General features: G+C 34.7%; 1 protein-coding gene across 2 annotated transcripts in view; it reads left to right on the forward strand.

Moving 5' to 3' along the window:
- Window positions 1-5,165: 5,165 nt before the first annotated feature.
- Window positions 5,166-17,270, forward strand: part of LOC112508813 (dihydrolipoyllysine-residue acetyltransferase component 1 of pyruvate dehydrogenase complex, mitochondrial) — a 13,142-nt gene continuing 1,037 nt past the window's right edge. The window contains exons 1-22 of one of the 2 annotated variants that reach the window (XM_025113595.1): window positions 5,166-5,445; window positions 6,613-6,663; window positions 7,592-7,643; window positions 7,718-7,751; window positions 8,900-8,949; window positions 9,051-9,095; window positions 9,254-9,327; window positions 9,629-9,698; window positions 11,118-11,309; window positions 11,403-11,447; window positions 11,557-11,630; window positions 12,036-12,105; window positions 12,277-12,669; window positions 13,364-13,424; window positions 13,506-13,550; window positions 13,629-13,712; window positions 13,839-13,915; window positions 14,003-14,065; window positions 15,115-15,185; window positions 15,333-15,393; window positions 15,490-15,550; window positions 15,638-15,718. In XM_025113595.1, the coding sequence (XP_024969363.1) occupies window positions 5,342-5,445; window positions 6,613-6,663; window positions 7,592-7,643; window positions 7,718-7,751; window positions 8,900-8,949; window positions 9,051-9,095; window positions 9,254-9,327; window positions 9,629-9,698; window positions 11,118-11,309; window positions 11,403-11,447; window positions 11,557-11,630; window positions 12,036-12,105; window positions 12,277-12,669; window positions 13,364-13,424; window positions 13,506-13,550; window positions 13,629-13,712; window positions 13,839-13,915; window positions 14,003-14,065; window positions 15,115-15,185; window positions 15,333-15,393; window positions 15,490-15,550; window positions 15,638-15,718 (1,858 nt within the window). In that variant the 5' untranslated portion in view covers window positions 5,166-5,341. The remainder of the gene's footprint in view (window positions 5,446-6,612; window positions 6,664-7,591; window positions 7,644-7,717; window positions 7,752-8,899; window positions 8,950-9,050; window positions 9,096-9,253; window positions 9,328-9,628; window positions 9,699-11,117; window positions 11,310-11,402; window positions 11,448-11,556; window positions 11,631-12,035; window positions 12,106-12,276; window positions 12,670-13,363; window positions 13,425-13,505; window positions 13,551-13,628; window positions 13,713-13,838; window positions 13,916-14,002; window positions 14,066-15,114; window positions 15,186-15,332; window positions 15,394-15,489; window positions 15,551-15,637; window positions 15,719-17,270) is intronic. The other variant, XM_025113596.1, reaches the window with a different exon arrangement.

Consider the following 17,270-nt stretch of genomic DNA (forward strand, 5'->3'; position numbering starts at 1 on the left):
AATGATTATCCTAATTATATTTTAGATTTTTTATATTTAAAATGAAATGTTTATCTTGTATTTGATTGTGTTTATCTATATTTAGTTACACGAATTCATATATTTGATGAAATCAAATAGAGATAAAATCGTTTAAGGATGAATGGGTTTAAGAGTTTTTAAGAGTTTAAGCCAAATGCTTTATAAGATAGTATATAGATATATAAAATCATCAAATGTACTCATCAATGGATATACACTATATATTTATCATGAAAAGTAGTTTAAGGAATCAAATATGTTAAAGAAAATTAAAGTTGATTGAGAGGAGGGTTAATGGGAAACAAAAACTTAATTGACGGTGTTAGTAATAGGAGGGACCATATTCGTTAAAGAATGTAACTAAAGGGATGTTTCTTGTTAATAATTCTTTTCAAGGACTTTATTTATTAATTTATGTAAACTATAAGGACCACATTTGCATTTTAACTCCTAAAATAATTGTTTTTAAAGTTCATAAAGATTTATGGGTCAACCTTGTATCACAGGACCCCTTTGGACTATTAAGCAACCTCCCTATTTTTAGTTATACAGGAAATGCTTATCGGTAGAATTTAATATTATCATTTATTTATTAGGTAAAATTTTAGTCTATTAAAACAACATTGTATGCAATAATTTATCCGGTAAACGCTAACAGTGGTAAGAGACGTCACACTCATTACCGGGTAAGACTTTTGTTTTTTGTCTCGCTTTTACCGGGTAAGATACTAGGTTCTTATCATATTCATTCGATAAGGTAATTTGACTTGGTAAGCACTTATCCAGATAAACGTGTGGTAAACGGCTCATTATTTATCATGAATCGAGATTATTGATAATATTAATGTGCTTTTATGATTGTTTTTGACCATCCATTTATTACAACCACTATCTACCAAACAGGTTAAAGGGTTGGTTTACTCAATGTTTACTGGATAAGTGTTTATCTAGTGTTACTATCTTATTGAGTGAACATAGCAATAACTGATAATTTTATCCAGTAAAAGACTTAACAGAAACTGAGAATCTTACCCGCTAAAATCATTACTGGTGTAGTGGTTAGTTCACGACCCTATTACCATTACCGGGTAAAAGTTTCTTATTGGTGTAATGGCTTATGATTTTGTCGTGAAAGTTAGGGATGGACCCAATTTAATAGATACCACTGCAGCTTCAAAATATATACGGTTGCACAAAACATAATAATACGGTAATACATTTCACGACCCTATAAAATATGTTCACATTACGACAGAGAAACGAAGCGGTGGCCCACGACACCGTATCTATTGAATTGTGTCCATCCCTAACTACATAAGGTAACCAACGACGGTGACGCTTACTGGTAAACGTTTTCCAATAAGTGTTTGATAAACGATCCAAAAGAATGACATTTTAATTTAAGTTGGTTATAATTATTAACTCTATTAACCACAAGGGTGGTGCCTGATTGGTTTGAGCTCGACTCCAAAGGTCAAAAGTACCTGGAGGTCCCAGGTTCAAATCCAATGAGGAATAAAAATCCCCTTATGGCCACGGAGGATCAAATACGGTGACTCCGGACTATATGCAAAACAGGTGGTCGCCCTAGGATTAGTAAGCTCGCATAACGGGTTGGATATTCAGGTTAATAAAAAGAAATTATAAACTCTCTTTGGTTCATGTAACTATAAAGCATCTCTAACATATATTTTATTTTTTATTATTAAAATATTATATAATTTATCATATCAATATACTTTTTAAATAAAATTTATATGAAGTAATAATAATTCAATCTTATAAATGGGAACAAATAAAGAATAATTTATCTGTCCTTACTATACAGTTTTAGAAAATTTTATAAATTTTTATAAATTTTGGGTCTGCTCTGATTTTGTTTATTTTAGATAACAATATAGAAAATTTGTTGGAACAAAATAAAGAACAATATCTTCATTTTATCTGTTAGAGATGCTCTAAACACCATCCACCCCTGTTTGCATACGTCATAATCTTCCTAAATCCTATTGCAAAATCAGATATATTTGGTTTGTTTGATTTGATTTATTTACTTTATAATTGCTTTGTTAATTTAATATCTTACAAATTTGTTATCATAACTCATGTTCTTATTCTTGTTGGTAACCGTAGGTTTTTGAGTCAGCTTACTCGTATTGACTAATCACACGAATGATCACAGATGACTTGGAGTCATCACAGGTAGGGGTGCTCAAAAACTCAACCAACCCCATGCAAAATAACTCGACCCGAAGCAACCCTATGTCTAATAGAGTTGTAAAAATTTCAAACCGTAGGTATTGAGTTGATATTGAGTTACTATTATTTAAACTCAACTCAACCCGATAAACCCGATATCCTTTTATTTATTGAATTTAATATGATTGTTGATTTTTTTATTATTATATACATTAGACAATTACAATATCACGTACGCTCTTTATATACACATATTTTCAATCTATCCACATTTTTATATAACACATTCATATATATGTTCAGTAACTGTGAAAACATATATATAAATTGAGAAAATTAATTGAATGTGATGTACATAAAAAGTATGGATAAGTTGTATCAAATGGTTGATGATGAAAAATAGATTATGAGTAAAGAAATAACATATTCAATGTTAGAATAATATTTTACTGTACTAAAATATCAACCCAACCAACCCGTACGGTTTGGCTTGGGTTGCACTATGGTTTGGTTTGGGTTAAGATTTTTCAAACCGCAAGCATTAGGTTGAGTTGTTCAAATATCTTCAGCCTGATCAACCCAACCCATGAGCACCTCTAATCGCAGGTGAACATCCATGACCATGAGGGTTTTAACAACGCCTGAATACAAACCTGAAGTTGATGAAATTTTTCATTACACCACCCTGAGGCTTAACCAGAATGCCACAAACATAATTATTGAGGACATTCTTGTACTATAAATGTAATTATATTAAAATTGGCACTTGTTTGATAAAAATAGTTTGGAATGGTGGTCAGATTGTCTTTTTCTCAAAGTACAGGGGTAATATTGAAACTTTTTGTAACATGGTCAGAGTCGGAGTGTTTTGCATGTGGTCAAAAAAGGATTGCTTTTTTAACATTTTTATTTATTTATTTAATGCTACAAAATATAAAATAAAAAGATATATATGAAATTAAAAAAAAATAGAAAGGTCTGGTAGTTTATATAAGGGTAAATTATATAAAAAAAGTAATGTATTTTAACTTGATTTCTATTTTGGGTAATATACTTTTAAAACTTCCACTTTGGTACCTAAAATGTAAAGTTTTAAATATTTAAGTACTCGAGTAACAGGTTGGAGCATTAACCGGCTATCATGCTGATGTGATGAGTGATGTTGTATCCAACTCAGTATTATTTGCTATTCAACTTAATTTCATCTCATCATTCGCCACATCAACATAATAACAGTAGTCGGTATGCATAAGCTGATCCAGGAGGCTCACAGTCACTCAAAAAAATCATATGAGTATATACGCGCGTGTGTGTGTATACATATACATATCATTTGGGAAAAAATACATTATGTATGTATGAGCATATAACGGTTTATGTTACCTAATATAGGGTAGGGTTCCGGTGAAAATGAAAGTTTTTGTGAGAATCATATAAGAGATCTCTATCTTTTGATCAATCATAATTAAATGTCAACACTAATGAGGTGCACCGAATTAATTCCATATAAAGCGTAATTCATGGGTGTGGCATGAAATTAAAAGTAATCAAAAATTCAGGTATATTCTTATCTTTATCGCCATAACTTCATTTTTCACACGATGTTTCACTACCTAATATAAATACTAAAAGATAAAAACTCTCACTTACCTTACCGGGTAAGATTCTAGTTTATCAAAATGGTATCGTATGAAACAATTTACAGAATCATCAAAATGACATTGTATGAAACAATTTACCCGGTAACCGCTAACCGTGTAAGTGTCGTCACCAGAAAATATGTCTTGTGACTAAAGTTTCTAATTCATTAGAAAAAATTACACTTATTCGTTCTTATAATCAGTTATTTAATTTACTTTATATCCATTTTATTTTCATTTTACATATTTATTATATTAACATACATAATTGTATATTAATCAAAATAAATTAAATAATATGTATCTTTTTTTTAATACAACTTATCCATACTTTTTAGATCTTACGCATGTCACACTCAATTAATTTTCTCAATTTACATATGTATGTTTCACAGTTACTGAACATATATACGAAGGAATACATGTGTATATGAAGAGGGGACGTGATAGTGTACATATTAATAGAAACTCGACAGTCATATTAAATCGAAGAAATAAAAGGATATTTGGTTCATCGGGTTGAGTTGGGCTCAAATAATAGTAACTCAATATCAACCAATACTTACGGTTTGAAAAATTTACAACTCTATTAGACATCATGTTGCTTCAGATTGAGTTATTTCGCGTTAGGTCGGGTTGATCGGCTTTTCGAGCACCCCTAGGTGCAAGTCTTGAAAGGTGAGTATGATTTTTCTGACTGTTCTCGAGGACCCATGTATGTGGTTTCACAAAAGGAAAAAACGAAAACCACGAGGGGGTGTCATGTTGGCGAAAGACCTAGAGGGATGCGGTAGAATATCCATTTACACCAGATTCAAGTCCAGACACTAGCATCCTATGGCCAGGCTTAGCCTGTGACAGTCACAATTTATCGGGATGTAGTCTAGAAATTTGCATAGATAAACCTTTCCAAAAATAGAAAATTCATGTGTAATGCCACCATATCTCATAACACATTCTACACACACATCACATGTTTTGTTTAGTAAATGCTTAGAATGATGTTCTTATAGGTACACCGAAAGGACCTCTGTTGGTGATATATAATTAATTTATCAGTTTTCACTACATCATCCACAACTATTATATAATATTTAAAATCATCAATAACTTTTAAGGATAACTTATCTAGTTTTGTCTCATCCAATCCTAATCATACCAAATACCAGACATATTTTTGTTTTGTCCGGTCCTATCAACTCCTACTCTCTTTATCTTGTCTTATTTTATCTAGTACTTGTTCAATCATGTATGCATATCAAACGTTACCTTATAAATTAATCTGCAAATTTATCATGTTGATTTAATATTAAGAAGTCAAAATAGCCATTTGTTGATTAAAAATGGAAAATTGGAATTCTGATGATTGAATTGAACCAACGACCATTGTTTTCCAACACCAAAATTAAGCGCTCAAGAATCCAATTTCGTCTGGTGCAGCTCTGAAGAACAACACAACAATCAGAGGTGGATCATCATCCATGGCGCTTTCACGACTTCGAAATCATCCCGTCATTTCGCGAGCACCGTCTCTGCTTAGGGCTCGACTCCTTTCCTCCACCTCCACCTCCAGATCCCTTTCACGGTGATTATTCTTTACTTCATTACTATTCCCCCGATTTCATACTTATTCCTGCTTTTTTTTTTTTCTTCTTCTTTTCGTAGTTTTCTTATACACAGATGTGTTGCGAATTGCCTAGATTTTTTGTTTTCAATTTATGAATTCGTAGTTGTTTTTAGTGATTGTACCGTTATTAATGCGAGTTGAGATCCAAATATGACTGAACTGACATCCTTGCTCTTTGTTTGATGAGAATCGGGGAATTGTAATTTCTTTGATTGTTTTAGACGAACATCGACTGATTGTCAATCTAATGGAAATTTTGCATTTGAATCGGTGGTTTTTTAGAGAAGTCAAGGGGAAGAGGATAGGGTTTGAACTTGTTCAATGTGTTTGAGCGAATTTCCTTAATCAATTTAATAAGAAAACATGAGCTCATGTGTGTGATAGCGAGATTAAGGTAGTTGATTTGACCACCCAACTACCTGAAAGCCTATACGGTTTTTAAGTAGGGTATCCTCCAGCAAATATTTTTATTTTCATTGTCATTTATAGTGTTGCCTATGTAATTTATAAAAGTGTTACTTTGTATGTTTCAAATAATCTATGTAAATGCTGGGGGATCATGGACTATGGATTTAAGAAGTTAACAACTTAACAACTTTTCCTTTGGTTGGGAAGGGAGCCATGAATGGACATATGGTATAAGTTCCTCCCATTTTGCTTGCATTAGGAGTAAGAACATCAGTTGGGTCAAACTTATGTTCTTCTGGCACATTTCTTGTTTCTTTCGCAATATTGACCAAGCTAGAGACATAATTATTAGAAGGACTTCACTCTTTGCTAGCAAACAATAAGGAGCTTTCCCAAATAATTTTAGTTTCTAAGATTTGGATAATCAGCTATACAGAGTGGGTCCCAACTCTGATTTGGAATATGGGGGAAGCCTTTTGGATATGGGTAGAAGAAGAGGCATGTGTACTTCTGTTGTTATTAGCAAATGCATCTGTACTTTGAGCCAGATTTGGTTGAAGGATTGAAAACACTGGCTGATGGCTATTTTTGTGAGTTTTTCACTTCACTGCTGATGTTCTTTTTATTAAACCTTTGATATTTTTACGATGTTACTTGTATTGGCTGGGCTATGCATCTTGGTTTTTGTTGTTACTTATTGGAACATTCTTTTTGCAGCAATTCCAGATTGCAGAATTCTATTCTTGACGACGGTGGCACTTTGTTAAGGTCTAACTTTACTTGCTATCCATTACCTCTGTCAAGTATCAAGTATCAAGTATCAACATGCTATTATAACGTCTTATTATTTCTATCAACTTTCTCCTGTGTCCATTTAAGTTTATTTTCATGTACTATTTGCATTTCATGAATTTTAATTAGAGAACAAGAAAAGTTAATTTATATTAATCAAATACTAGTTGAAGTTTGCCATGGTTCAAGCTGCCACGATTGCAAGTATCAACAAAGTTCTTTCTGAGAGTGAAACAACAATACTTTTGTGGCACTAATAATTTGAGCCAAAGCCTAAGCAGTTCACAACAGTAACTTGCTATTGTGGCACTAATAATTTGAATGGCCTAAGTCTATTTCTGATACTCTATCAACACCAAGGTGCAACCGCCGTGTATACTAATTTATTCTCTTTTCATTTTTAGAGTCTCGAAAAATCTGCTAAACATGGTGTTTCTCCTGACAGTGTAAAAAGGGCACATATTTCAAAGAACCAGTGGTTCATCTGATGCCTTTGTTGAGTTAAGCTAATTGTTTCTGACCTGTGTTAAACTAAAAACCAACTAAACTCTTGCCATTGGGAAACCATCATTTAATTTAGTACTCAAGATAAACTTAACTCTTAATGCATCGACAAAGAGCCCAAAAAGCATGACTCTAGAAGCGAATTGAATTGCTGAATAAAACTATAAAAATCTGCGCAAAGATAGAAGTAAAGCATTATCACACATTGTTCTGAACTCCAATCTACTGAAATCCCAGATGTTTTGAGTTCAAATTTAATTCTAAATCTGTAAATACCACATTGGAGGTGCCTTGCATTCCATCATTTGCTAGAGTATCTTTTTTGTACTGAGTAATTGTACTAGGCTATGGCCAATGATCCTTTCTATCTTCATAATTTTCTGACATTGCGGTTTATCAGGCCAAAAAAAATTTCTGCATTCGGTGGAGCTCATGACCAATCTAAACTAAAGGTTAGCGGTTAAATTTTAAACTTGCTTTTGCTTTGACAAATGTCTATTTCCTGACAACGGCTGTTTGTTTTCAGTTGCTGAGTGGTATCAGATGTTACTCGTCTGCAGGTATGAATCTTTTTAGTTCAAATTTGCACTTTTTATTTGCTTTTATACATGAAATCCTGGTATAAATTCCCCAGTTTGGTTGTCAGAGAACCTTGCATGTGAACTTCACATTAACTAACAACCCTTGTCATTGAGGTCATAAAGAAGGCCAGTTTACTTTTAACCTTTCTCCACCACATACCTGGAGAGAGTAGGTAGTGGCATAACTTATGATATTGGTCAGAAACAGAGGGAAGAATAGTAGGATTGCACAGTCTCCAGAAGCTAAACATACAAAAAGAAGTTAGGGAAGTTTAAGAACAGACGGGGAAGGAGAATTCCTGCTTGGTCTCAGTCAAGCCCTGCAGCCATGAGCACAAACGAAATCATTTCACCATCGCATAAATGTTATTTTAGGTATTCATATGTAAGACTAAGGGTAAGAAATTTGGTGCTACAAGGACTAGAATACTTCAAGACAACTAAACAATAAATTGATACCAAATGGCCCGATTATGCGGCTAAACCAGTCTTCCTGAAATAATAGGACAGTTTTTTGTTAGTTAGCTTTGTATGAGTATGAAAACATTATCTTGGATTAGAGAATGAGTATAAGATACTATATCATGGATTCTTTATGATATTTTAAGCGGGTAAAGGGAGGAAGATGAGTATGGTATCTGGAGGATAGGAATATAGATGGATTAATTGCACAGAACTTTTGTTGAATATGTACAACTATACAAGACTGTGCACACATACATTGTTGGTGGAATTGGATGCCTGATCCCAAAAGACGAGTAATATTTGAATTTCATATATAACTGGTGTTTAAGTGAAGCCCACTAGAGAGAAGTTAGCTGGCGGGTTCTTGCCCGCTTCTCTTTGTCTTCGAGCTTGAATTCTTCAATCCACTGTGCGCCCCTCTCTCTAGAGAGGCGTAAGCACTTTACTCGAACGGCCTGTTCCGAGGTATGAAGTCAGTGAAAGTCCATCATTTTCTTGTTTGAGTTTGCGAGAATCCAAGAATCCTGTCTCTGGTATTGGAACTTATGTATTTGCAAATTGTAGACATTCTATTTCTTGCTTTCATCAAGGAGACTGATTTCCAGTTGGCAATGGTTTCTGAAAGTTATATTGCTAAACATAATGGGATTTTCCATATGCAGAACCTCCTGCACATACAGTTATTGAAATGCCAGCTCTGTCACCTACGATGGTAAGATGAGGACCTGATTCATATTTTTTCCCTTTAGGTGTAGAAGGTTTTATTTGCTTTCCGTGTTCATAATCTTTACATATTTTTTTTCTTTGTTGTAGTCTCAAGGTAACATAGCTAAGTGGAAGAAGAAAGAAGGAGATAAGGTCAGTTGTATGCAGAAATTGTTACTGTCATAGGGACTTTCCTTTTCTTATTTTCAGTTCTGCGCATTGCAATATGAAGTTGAAATATTGAAGGTTTGATATTTATTATTGGTAATTATGGTTGATTCTCTTCTTTGATTGTTTGTTTGTTCTAACAGATAGAAGTGGGTGATATCATATGTGAAATTGAGACAGATAAAGCTACCCTTGAATTTGAATGTCTCGAAGAAGGGTACTTCTATATTCTCTATTTAATCTACTCCATAATATAGGATATCATCTACTATCTTCATGTCTCAACAGTGTTCCTTGCCATTAAATTGCAAGCCTAATCTTAAGGCTCATATTTAGTTTGTGCCTAATTCTAAGCCATATCTATTTTTCGTTTTAATACCTTGGACATTGATTCAAGCTGTGTTTCGTCACATCTTTGATTTGCATTATAGTTCTTACTCCAATTTTCATAAATTCCTTGCAATGATCCTTAACTACTATACGTTTCTTGGAATGATGTCTTTGACCACCACATGCAGGTTTTTGGCAAAGATATTGGTGCCCGACGGTTCTAAGGATGTGCCTGTTGGACAGCCTATTGCAATTACGGTGAACTTACTTTATATTGTTATTTTGATCGTCTTTTGTGTTCCCAGACAAGGTTTTTAACAGCATTCTGTGTGTTTCTTGAATTTAATTTTTGTATAAATTTGCTTGATTGTAAGAGGTTTCCACATATTGAGCTATGCAATTTCTTATGTGGAACTGGAACAATGAACACAAGAATCCTTATCTGGGTTGGCGAAAAATAAACTCAAAATAAATTTAAAAATGGTGAAACCAAATAAAAGATATAAAGAGGTGAACCTCCTAGAGTTCCCCATGCACGATCAACTCCTTTTGTATGCTCTACACACACTAATCTCTTTCGACTACTTTCCCAATGTTAATGTTGGCAGGCCTCTACCTCTCCCAATGACATCCTCTTAGGACAAGTCTCGTGATCCACCCGATGCATATGTTGAACTTGATCGCACAACCTCAAACACACGACCTCAACTTCTTCTAAACCTTGTCATGCCGACCTTCACCTAAATATCTTTATTTCTAAATCTATTCTTCATGATGTGGTTATACATGTTTCTCAAACTTTGTAGTTCTACTACACTTGTCTTGGGTACATGTTATCTTTTGGTGACATTTCTTCATCTTCCATCCTCTAGAACTTACCTTTCAATATCAATGGAATTTTTAAATCACACAAAGTTCCATAGTTTATCATCATTTCATCCACCTTGCTCTTCTCTTGTTACTAGCATCCAAATTGATCCCTCTGTTCTTTTGTAGCAATGATCCTAAATAACAAAAGATCATTCTAACAGCCTTGTGTAGTTGTGTTTGCATGTGCTTAGTTTATCTTCCACTTTCCTATCAAACTGCTGAAGTGCACTGTATGTACTCCTATTCATACCGATTAACCTTAAATTCCCAGTTCTTTATAGCTCCAAATCTGCTGCAACATCTTATCTATCTCGATCATCACGATACCTTGATGAAAAGCGTAGACCATGTTTATTATCATCTAAAATCCTTTGCAAGCTCACCAATAGCTAAAGCAAAAACAACAAGATAGTGTAACCTAAGGGAATAGGATTTTTTTGTCTTGTCATTCCGTGTTCTCATGCTCGATACAATGCTGCCATTTCTTTCTTTAACTGTAGTGATGGGCTGGTGGCTTTCTTCTTCTTAAGAGCCAACCATGTCAATTCTTAAACTTCATATCACATGCCTTCTTGCAAATGTTTGTTATGACCCTTATTCCTCCATGAGTCCCCTGCTCGAGATAAGAACATGAATTGTTGATTTCTCTCGCACAAAATCCAAATCGACTTTTCAACCCTCAGTCTTAAGTCTTGACCTATATCCCATAACCCGCTTCGGTAGTTTTATTTTATGAGTCATAAGGCTAATCTTTGCTGTACTAACTGATGCATATTTTTTCATGACTGACATGTACATATTTACTAGGTTGAGGAATTAGACGATATAAAAAATATCCCTGACAGTGTTCTCGGCGGGGCAGAGGTTAAAGAGACACAGCCAGCCCAATCTGATGTGAAAACTGAAGACACTGTAAAGGAGTCAAGTTCCGTGAAAATTGATGCATCTGAACTTCCTCCGCATGTCTTCGTTGAAATGCCAGCATTATCACCGACGATGGCAAGTTAATCAAATGGGAGTTTAGTTGATGTCAAAGTTGATCTCATTTCTCTTATTGAAGCTCTAAACATGATGTTTTCAATAAATTTGCAGGACCAGGGGAATATTGCTAAGTGGAGGAAAAAGGAAGGTGACAAGGTTAGTCGGATGTAACATGGTGACAGTGAACCTGCATTGAGATCATTGAGGTTTACTATCAAATTCACTAGCCTGAACCATTTTCTTTGTTCTTTACTTCGTCTGATAGATTGAGGTTGGTGATATCATATGCGAAATAGAGACCGACAAGGCTACCCTTGAATTCGAATGTCTTGAAGAAGGGTATAATTCTTATCTTCTGTTAAGCTTCCAAAATGCTCAAATCTGCCTGTGAATTTAGTGTGGCTTGTAGTTGCTACACTATATTTAAGGGGGTGTTTGGTTCAAGCAGGGAATGAAAATGAAAATGGCAGGGAATGAATTTTCATTCCGTCTAGTTCGACCTGGAATGAAAAATTAGGCTTCTAGGGGAATGGACCTATTATATTATATAAAACCAAACGGTGTCTTTTATTTTCATTCCCATTAATTACTGCTTAATACCTCTAACCAAACACCCCCTGAGATCTGTTTTCATCGTCATTGAGGTTTAATATCAAAGCATCTTCACGTGATCAGTATAGGATTGATTTTTTGTAGTTGGGGTATCCATCAATGCTTACATTTTTTATGGAATACTGACTGCAGATACCTTGCAAAGATACTGGCACCTGAAGGTTCAAAAGATGTTTTAGTGGGACAACCCATTGCAATAACAGTAAGTTATTTCTATTCTTAAAGTGGAACAATACTAATTTTCTCATCATGAACAGTTGGGCATTTTGAACTATTGATTAAAGCCGTAGAGACCTTTTTTTGAATTGCTTTTCAATACCAAAATGTAACAATCACCAAGAACAAGTTGGAACTGATGTTACTGTTTTACAAGGTTGAAGATGCAGCTGATATTGAAATGGTAAAATCATCTGTTAGTGGTAATTTGGCAGCCAAGGAGGCGAAACCAGCTCAGCATGCGACCCATGATGATAAAGTGAAAGTACAGAGATCCAGCTTTGCTAGAATTAGTCCATCTGCAAAGTTACTAATCGCAGAACATGGGTTGGATGCTTCGTCAATAATGGCTTCTGGTCAACGTGGTACTCTCCTGAAATCGGATGTTTTGACCGCAATAAAATCTGGCACAGGTGCAGCAAAAAGTTCGTCATCTGAACGTAAAACACCCTCACCAACTCAGCCTCAGACACATACTTCTTTATCACTATCATCTGAAATCCAGCAGTCAAATTCTTACGAGGATCTGCCAAATAGCCAAATTCGTAAGGTAGAGATTCTTGTTTCTGGTTACAGTCTTACAGTGTACCTTCTATATGTATATACAAATTAGATTCACAATTTCATAATGGTCGATTTCAGCTGTCCTTGGTAGGTAAATTCCATGGTCTTTCTAGCATGCGTTGGCTATGTGTCATGTATGAATGTATCTGCTGGATGTCTAACATTCAAGTGTTAAGCATTTACCATCTGTGAGACGAACCATCCCTACTGTATGGTGTGTTGAGTAGTAACATCTATTCATGGAAATAAGGATAGTTAATTCTTGATGTTGAAATGAACGAACTGAACTATGCAGTCATTCCATTTGCATATTCACGAAAGAAAATCTTACTTGATACTTCCATAACACTTCGATTCAGTGTCTTTGCAGCCAGACTAAATTCTTTTGAAAAACATGTCTTTTGAGTGGTGATATTAGTTCATTAGTTATTCATTACCCGTTTAGTAACAATGCTCAAGTTAACATATACATTTGAGGTTCTAATTATGTCTTGTGGAACTTGTTGTTCATTACCCATCCAGTAACAATTCCCAAGTTAATATACAAGTCGTTGTCTGACAGCAATTTGAAGTAGATTAATATTCACTTTGACATTCACAAATGCTGTACTTGAGGATTGTTTTGTTTGCTTATGGAAGATGTTACCTAGTGTTGTAAGCTTTATATACTTGTTTTGCAGGTGATTGCAAAAAGGTTGCTCGAATCAAAACAGAACACACCTCATTTATATTTATCCTCAGGTCTTAAAAAAGTTTTTACAGTGAGTTTTCGTGGTGAACAGCAATGAATTTGTGATTAAACTGTTTAATGGTTCCTGACAGATGTTATACTGGATCCACTTCTATCTTTTAGAAAGGAACTTAAGGGTACGATTCAGATCTTTTTCCTTGTTACGTTTGCTTTTTCCAGCATCTAAACGGATATATATTTTCCTTCCCATGCAGAAAAATTTGGCGTCAAAGTCTCGGTTAATGACATTGTTATAAAAACTGTGGCAATCGCATTGAAAACTGTCCCAAAAGCTAATGGTAAGGTTTTCTTAGGTAGTTTGTATATGTAAGCCAATTTTACGTGTCTGCCAAGTATCTCATACAACTTGGATTTGCTTAATTGCTTATAATGTGCTAATGGTTGACTATGAAATTACGTCTCAGCTTTCTGGGATGACAAGAAAGGGGAAATTGTATTATGCGATTCTGTTGATATATCAATTGCAGTCGCTACTGAGAAGGTATCGATTTCTTTTACATTTTATTTCTGTTTATTTTCTCTGCAATCGCTAGGGTTCCTAATCTTATTATATCTCTCCAAATTATAGGGACTGATGACTCCAATCGTGAGAAATGCCGACCATAAATCCATATCATCTATTTCCTTGGAGGTATTATTGGTGCTTAAATGTTTATTAGTTTGATAAGCGACATCATTATTGTTTCTCTCTCACTTAGGGTTCAATGGTGGACTAACATTAGAGATGGCCAAAATGGTCCCGGCCCAGCCAGGGACCAGGATCAATTACGTTTTTTATGAAAATTCAAGGCCCAGTTCGGCCCGAGACTGGTTAAGGAACCAGGACCACTTAGGCCCAAATTTAAACAAAAAATAAAGTTATCATAAATTATATATCAAGTTTTCAAGATTTCTGTAAGATTTTCATGTTCTTTACCCAAAACTTCAAGTGTTTTTGTAAGTTTTTCAAGTTCTTTTGAAGTTTTCTTTTAAGTGTTCCAATACTGAATTTCAAAAATCGTAATTATAGAAACATTTATAACATTCAAAAAAAGAAGATTTTAAGTGTATTTGAATGACACAGTTAGACATTTTTAAGTGTATTTCAATAAGATATTATACAAAAAAAGAAAATCTTCATATAAGATTTTTATATGTTCAAAATTGATTTTTGGGGGGAAAATGGGACTGATTTGGGCCTGGCTCGGGACCTGGACTGGTTCTATGGACCGGGCTTTTTTGTACACGGAGAACAGGCCGGGTGTTTTTGTCGGGACCGGGGCTGGTTACAAAAGGAAAATCTCGGACTGGGACCAATTAATCTGCTTAGGATCCCAGTTCTTCTATGTGTCATACTCCCTCCCTCCATGAAAATTGTTACGGGACTTGACACATAGTTAAGGAAGTTATTTGACCATTTGTCAAATATATAAATACCCTTCAATAAATTCAAAATAAAGGAATTTTCTGGCCCTAAATTATCACCGTCAATTTATTTGTGATGATGATATTAGGAAGATAGGTTATTTTCAACTTGGAAATGTATTCAAAAAGAAAATGTTGTAATTTTCATTGGTCATCTCAAAAAGGAAGTTTTTGCAAATTTTGTCGATTGGGAGTATGATACTTTACTTACTATTCTGATACTCGTATCCTCTTCAATTATGAAATAAATGTCACTAATATTTGGGTCGTTTCAAGATCAAGGAACTTGCTGAAAAGGCACGAGCAGGGAAGCTTACGCCAAATGAGTTCCAAGGTGGCACTTTCAGGTGATTTTTTTCGTTATCAATTATCAACAAGTTCTGATATTAACTTTGGCCTTAAAAGTCATTCGTTATAACAAGTTCTGATATTAACTTTGGCCTTAAAAGTCATTCATTATTAATATTGTTTTTGCGTATGTATATCTTTTACAGTATATCCAATTTGGGTATGTTTCCAGTGGACCAGTTTTGTGCCATTATAAATCCACCTCAGGTTATATCCTTATCTCAGTCACAGATCAACACAACTTCCCAACAACCTTCGTATTGTTTAAACAGAAAAACGTGACCAGTTGTTTCACGTGTGCAGTCCGGCATTCTTGCTGTTGGTAGGGGCAACCGGATCGTTGAAGCGGTGTTTGACGAGGATGGTAAACTCGGTGACTTTTTTTTGTATGTTATTTCAGTAAATAGTTGTCGAGAATGGTGATCCGTAAAACTTGAATTTACTCTGCCAGGAATCGAGAAACCTGCTATCGTTACAAAAATGAATGTAACACTATCTGCTGATCATCGCGTTTTTGATGGCGAAGTTGCAGGTATGTGGTTCTCCATTAGATATTTATGAAAATTTGCAATATTCACAAGTTCACGAGTCGATGCATGGATGTGTATAGTTATCTTAACCATAGCATTTTAGGGTCTTCTCAAAGAGCCTTAATTAGTTTACAAAAAGAAGAAAACAGTCGTTCTACTCTTTTTTGGTGTAGAGATCAGGTTTATGTATATCTTAGGGATTATTTGGTTGGTTTTTTTATGAAACCCTGTGTGGATAATTTTGTCTTTATGGATCAATATGTCTGTATAGATTTGGAAGGTTTTTGTTTGGGAGAGCTTTTTCATAAATGAAGAGGTGTGTTTTTTAATTGGGAGGGCAGGTTTGGTAAAAAGTTGGTTTTCTGCATAAAGCTTCCCCCTAGAAACTTATTGAATAAGCCACTTTTGATATCATTAAGCACTACCAAACAGTCATATATAGCTAAATGAATAAGATTTGAGTCTCATCAAACATGTAACACCCCTAAAATGGGGTATCAACAATTTCCAACAAAGAAGGAAATGTGGTATGTGATTATCAAAATACGAGCTTGTCCAAAAAGGGAATAGAGTATACCGGTTACATTACAATATGTAAATAAATTGGTTTGAGGTTAACAACCTCCTAATCTAATCCTTGAAGAACTAGATTATAATCAGGTGTCATCCCAAACCATCAAAAGGTTAACCATCTGCATAGTGCCCAAAAGTTTCTCAAGCTCACTCTACAAGTCAATGAAACCTTCTTGGTGGTCACGCCACTAGAACCTGAGATACATGTCAACACAAGCGAGTGTTAGGCCAAAAAGCCTAGTGAGCATGAACAAAACATAACCAACACAATTTATTAGTTGAAAGCATTTAAAACATTCGGTTGGATTAACAGGGGAGACCCGTATCAACTTACAAGCGTCACCATAAGAACGATTGACCTTAGTGTCTACAGTTGTAGATATCACCACCAAGGCCGGCACACTTAAAGACTACCTCCAAGGCATTACTTCAAGCGGCGGAGATCTTGGTATGTCACCAAGACAGCACTTCCGCACTCAACCCTCCTAGTGCCTACTCAAAGATTTGTCCCAACTTATAATTTCAAATAGGGATATTCATATGAGCAAGCAAATAGAACGTGCTTCACAATCCAAAGTTTAATTAGTGGTCCAACCACTATACTAATCATGTTTACAAAACAATATCCAACATATTATGACCCCAAAATTAGGTCAATAATGCCTCAAAATAGACCATTTAGTATTCTCCAAGTTCTTTAGTCATCCCTCACGAAATCTCTTTAAAAGCAAGTATAATCATGGAAGAGAAAACAAATACATAATTATAAGGAACAATTTCATTTTTATGCCTAAAAGTCCTAAGTTTATGATCAAATCACTTAATTATGACTAATGAGTAAATACTTGAAATAAGGCTAGAAGTGTAAGTAAGGTAAGCATTTTGACATGTATCTAGTTTTTACAAAGCATTTATACTCACCCACTAGGTTTTTAGGGAAAACCTAGAAAATAGCAAAATCCTAGAAATGGTGTTTTGGGG

The sequence above is a fragment of the Cynara cardunculus genome, assembly GCF_001531365.2.
Source record: "Cynara cardunculus var. scolymus isolate 2C chromosome LG 3, CcrdV1, whole genome shotgun sequence".
Taxonomy (NCBI): Eukaryota; Viridiplantae; Streptophyta; class Magnoliopsida; order Asterales; family Asteraceae; genus Cynara; species Cynara cardunculus.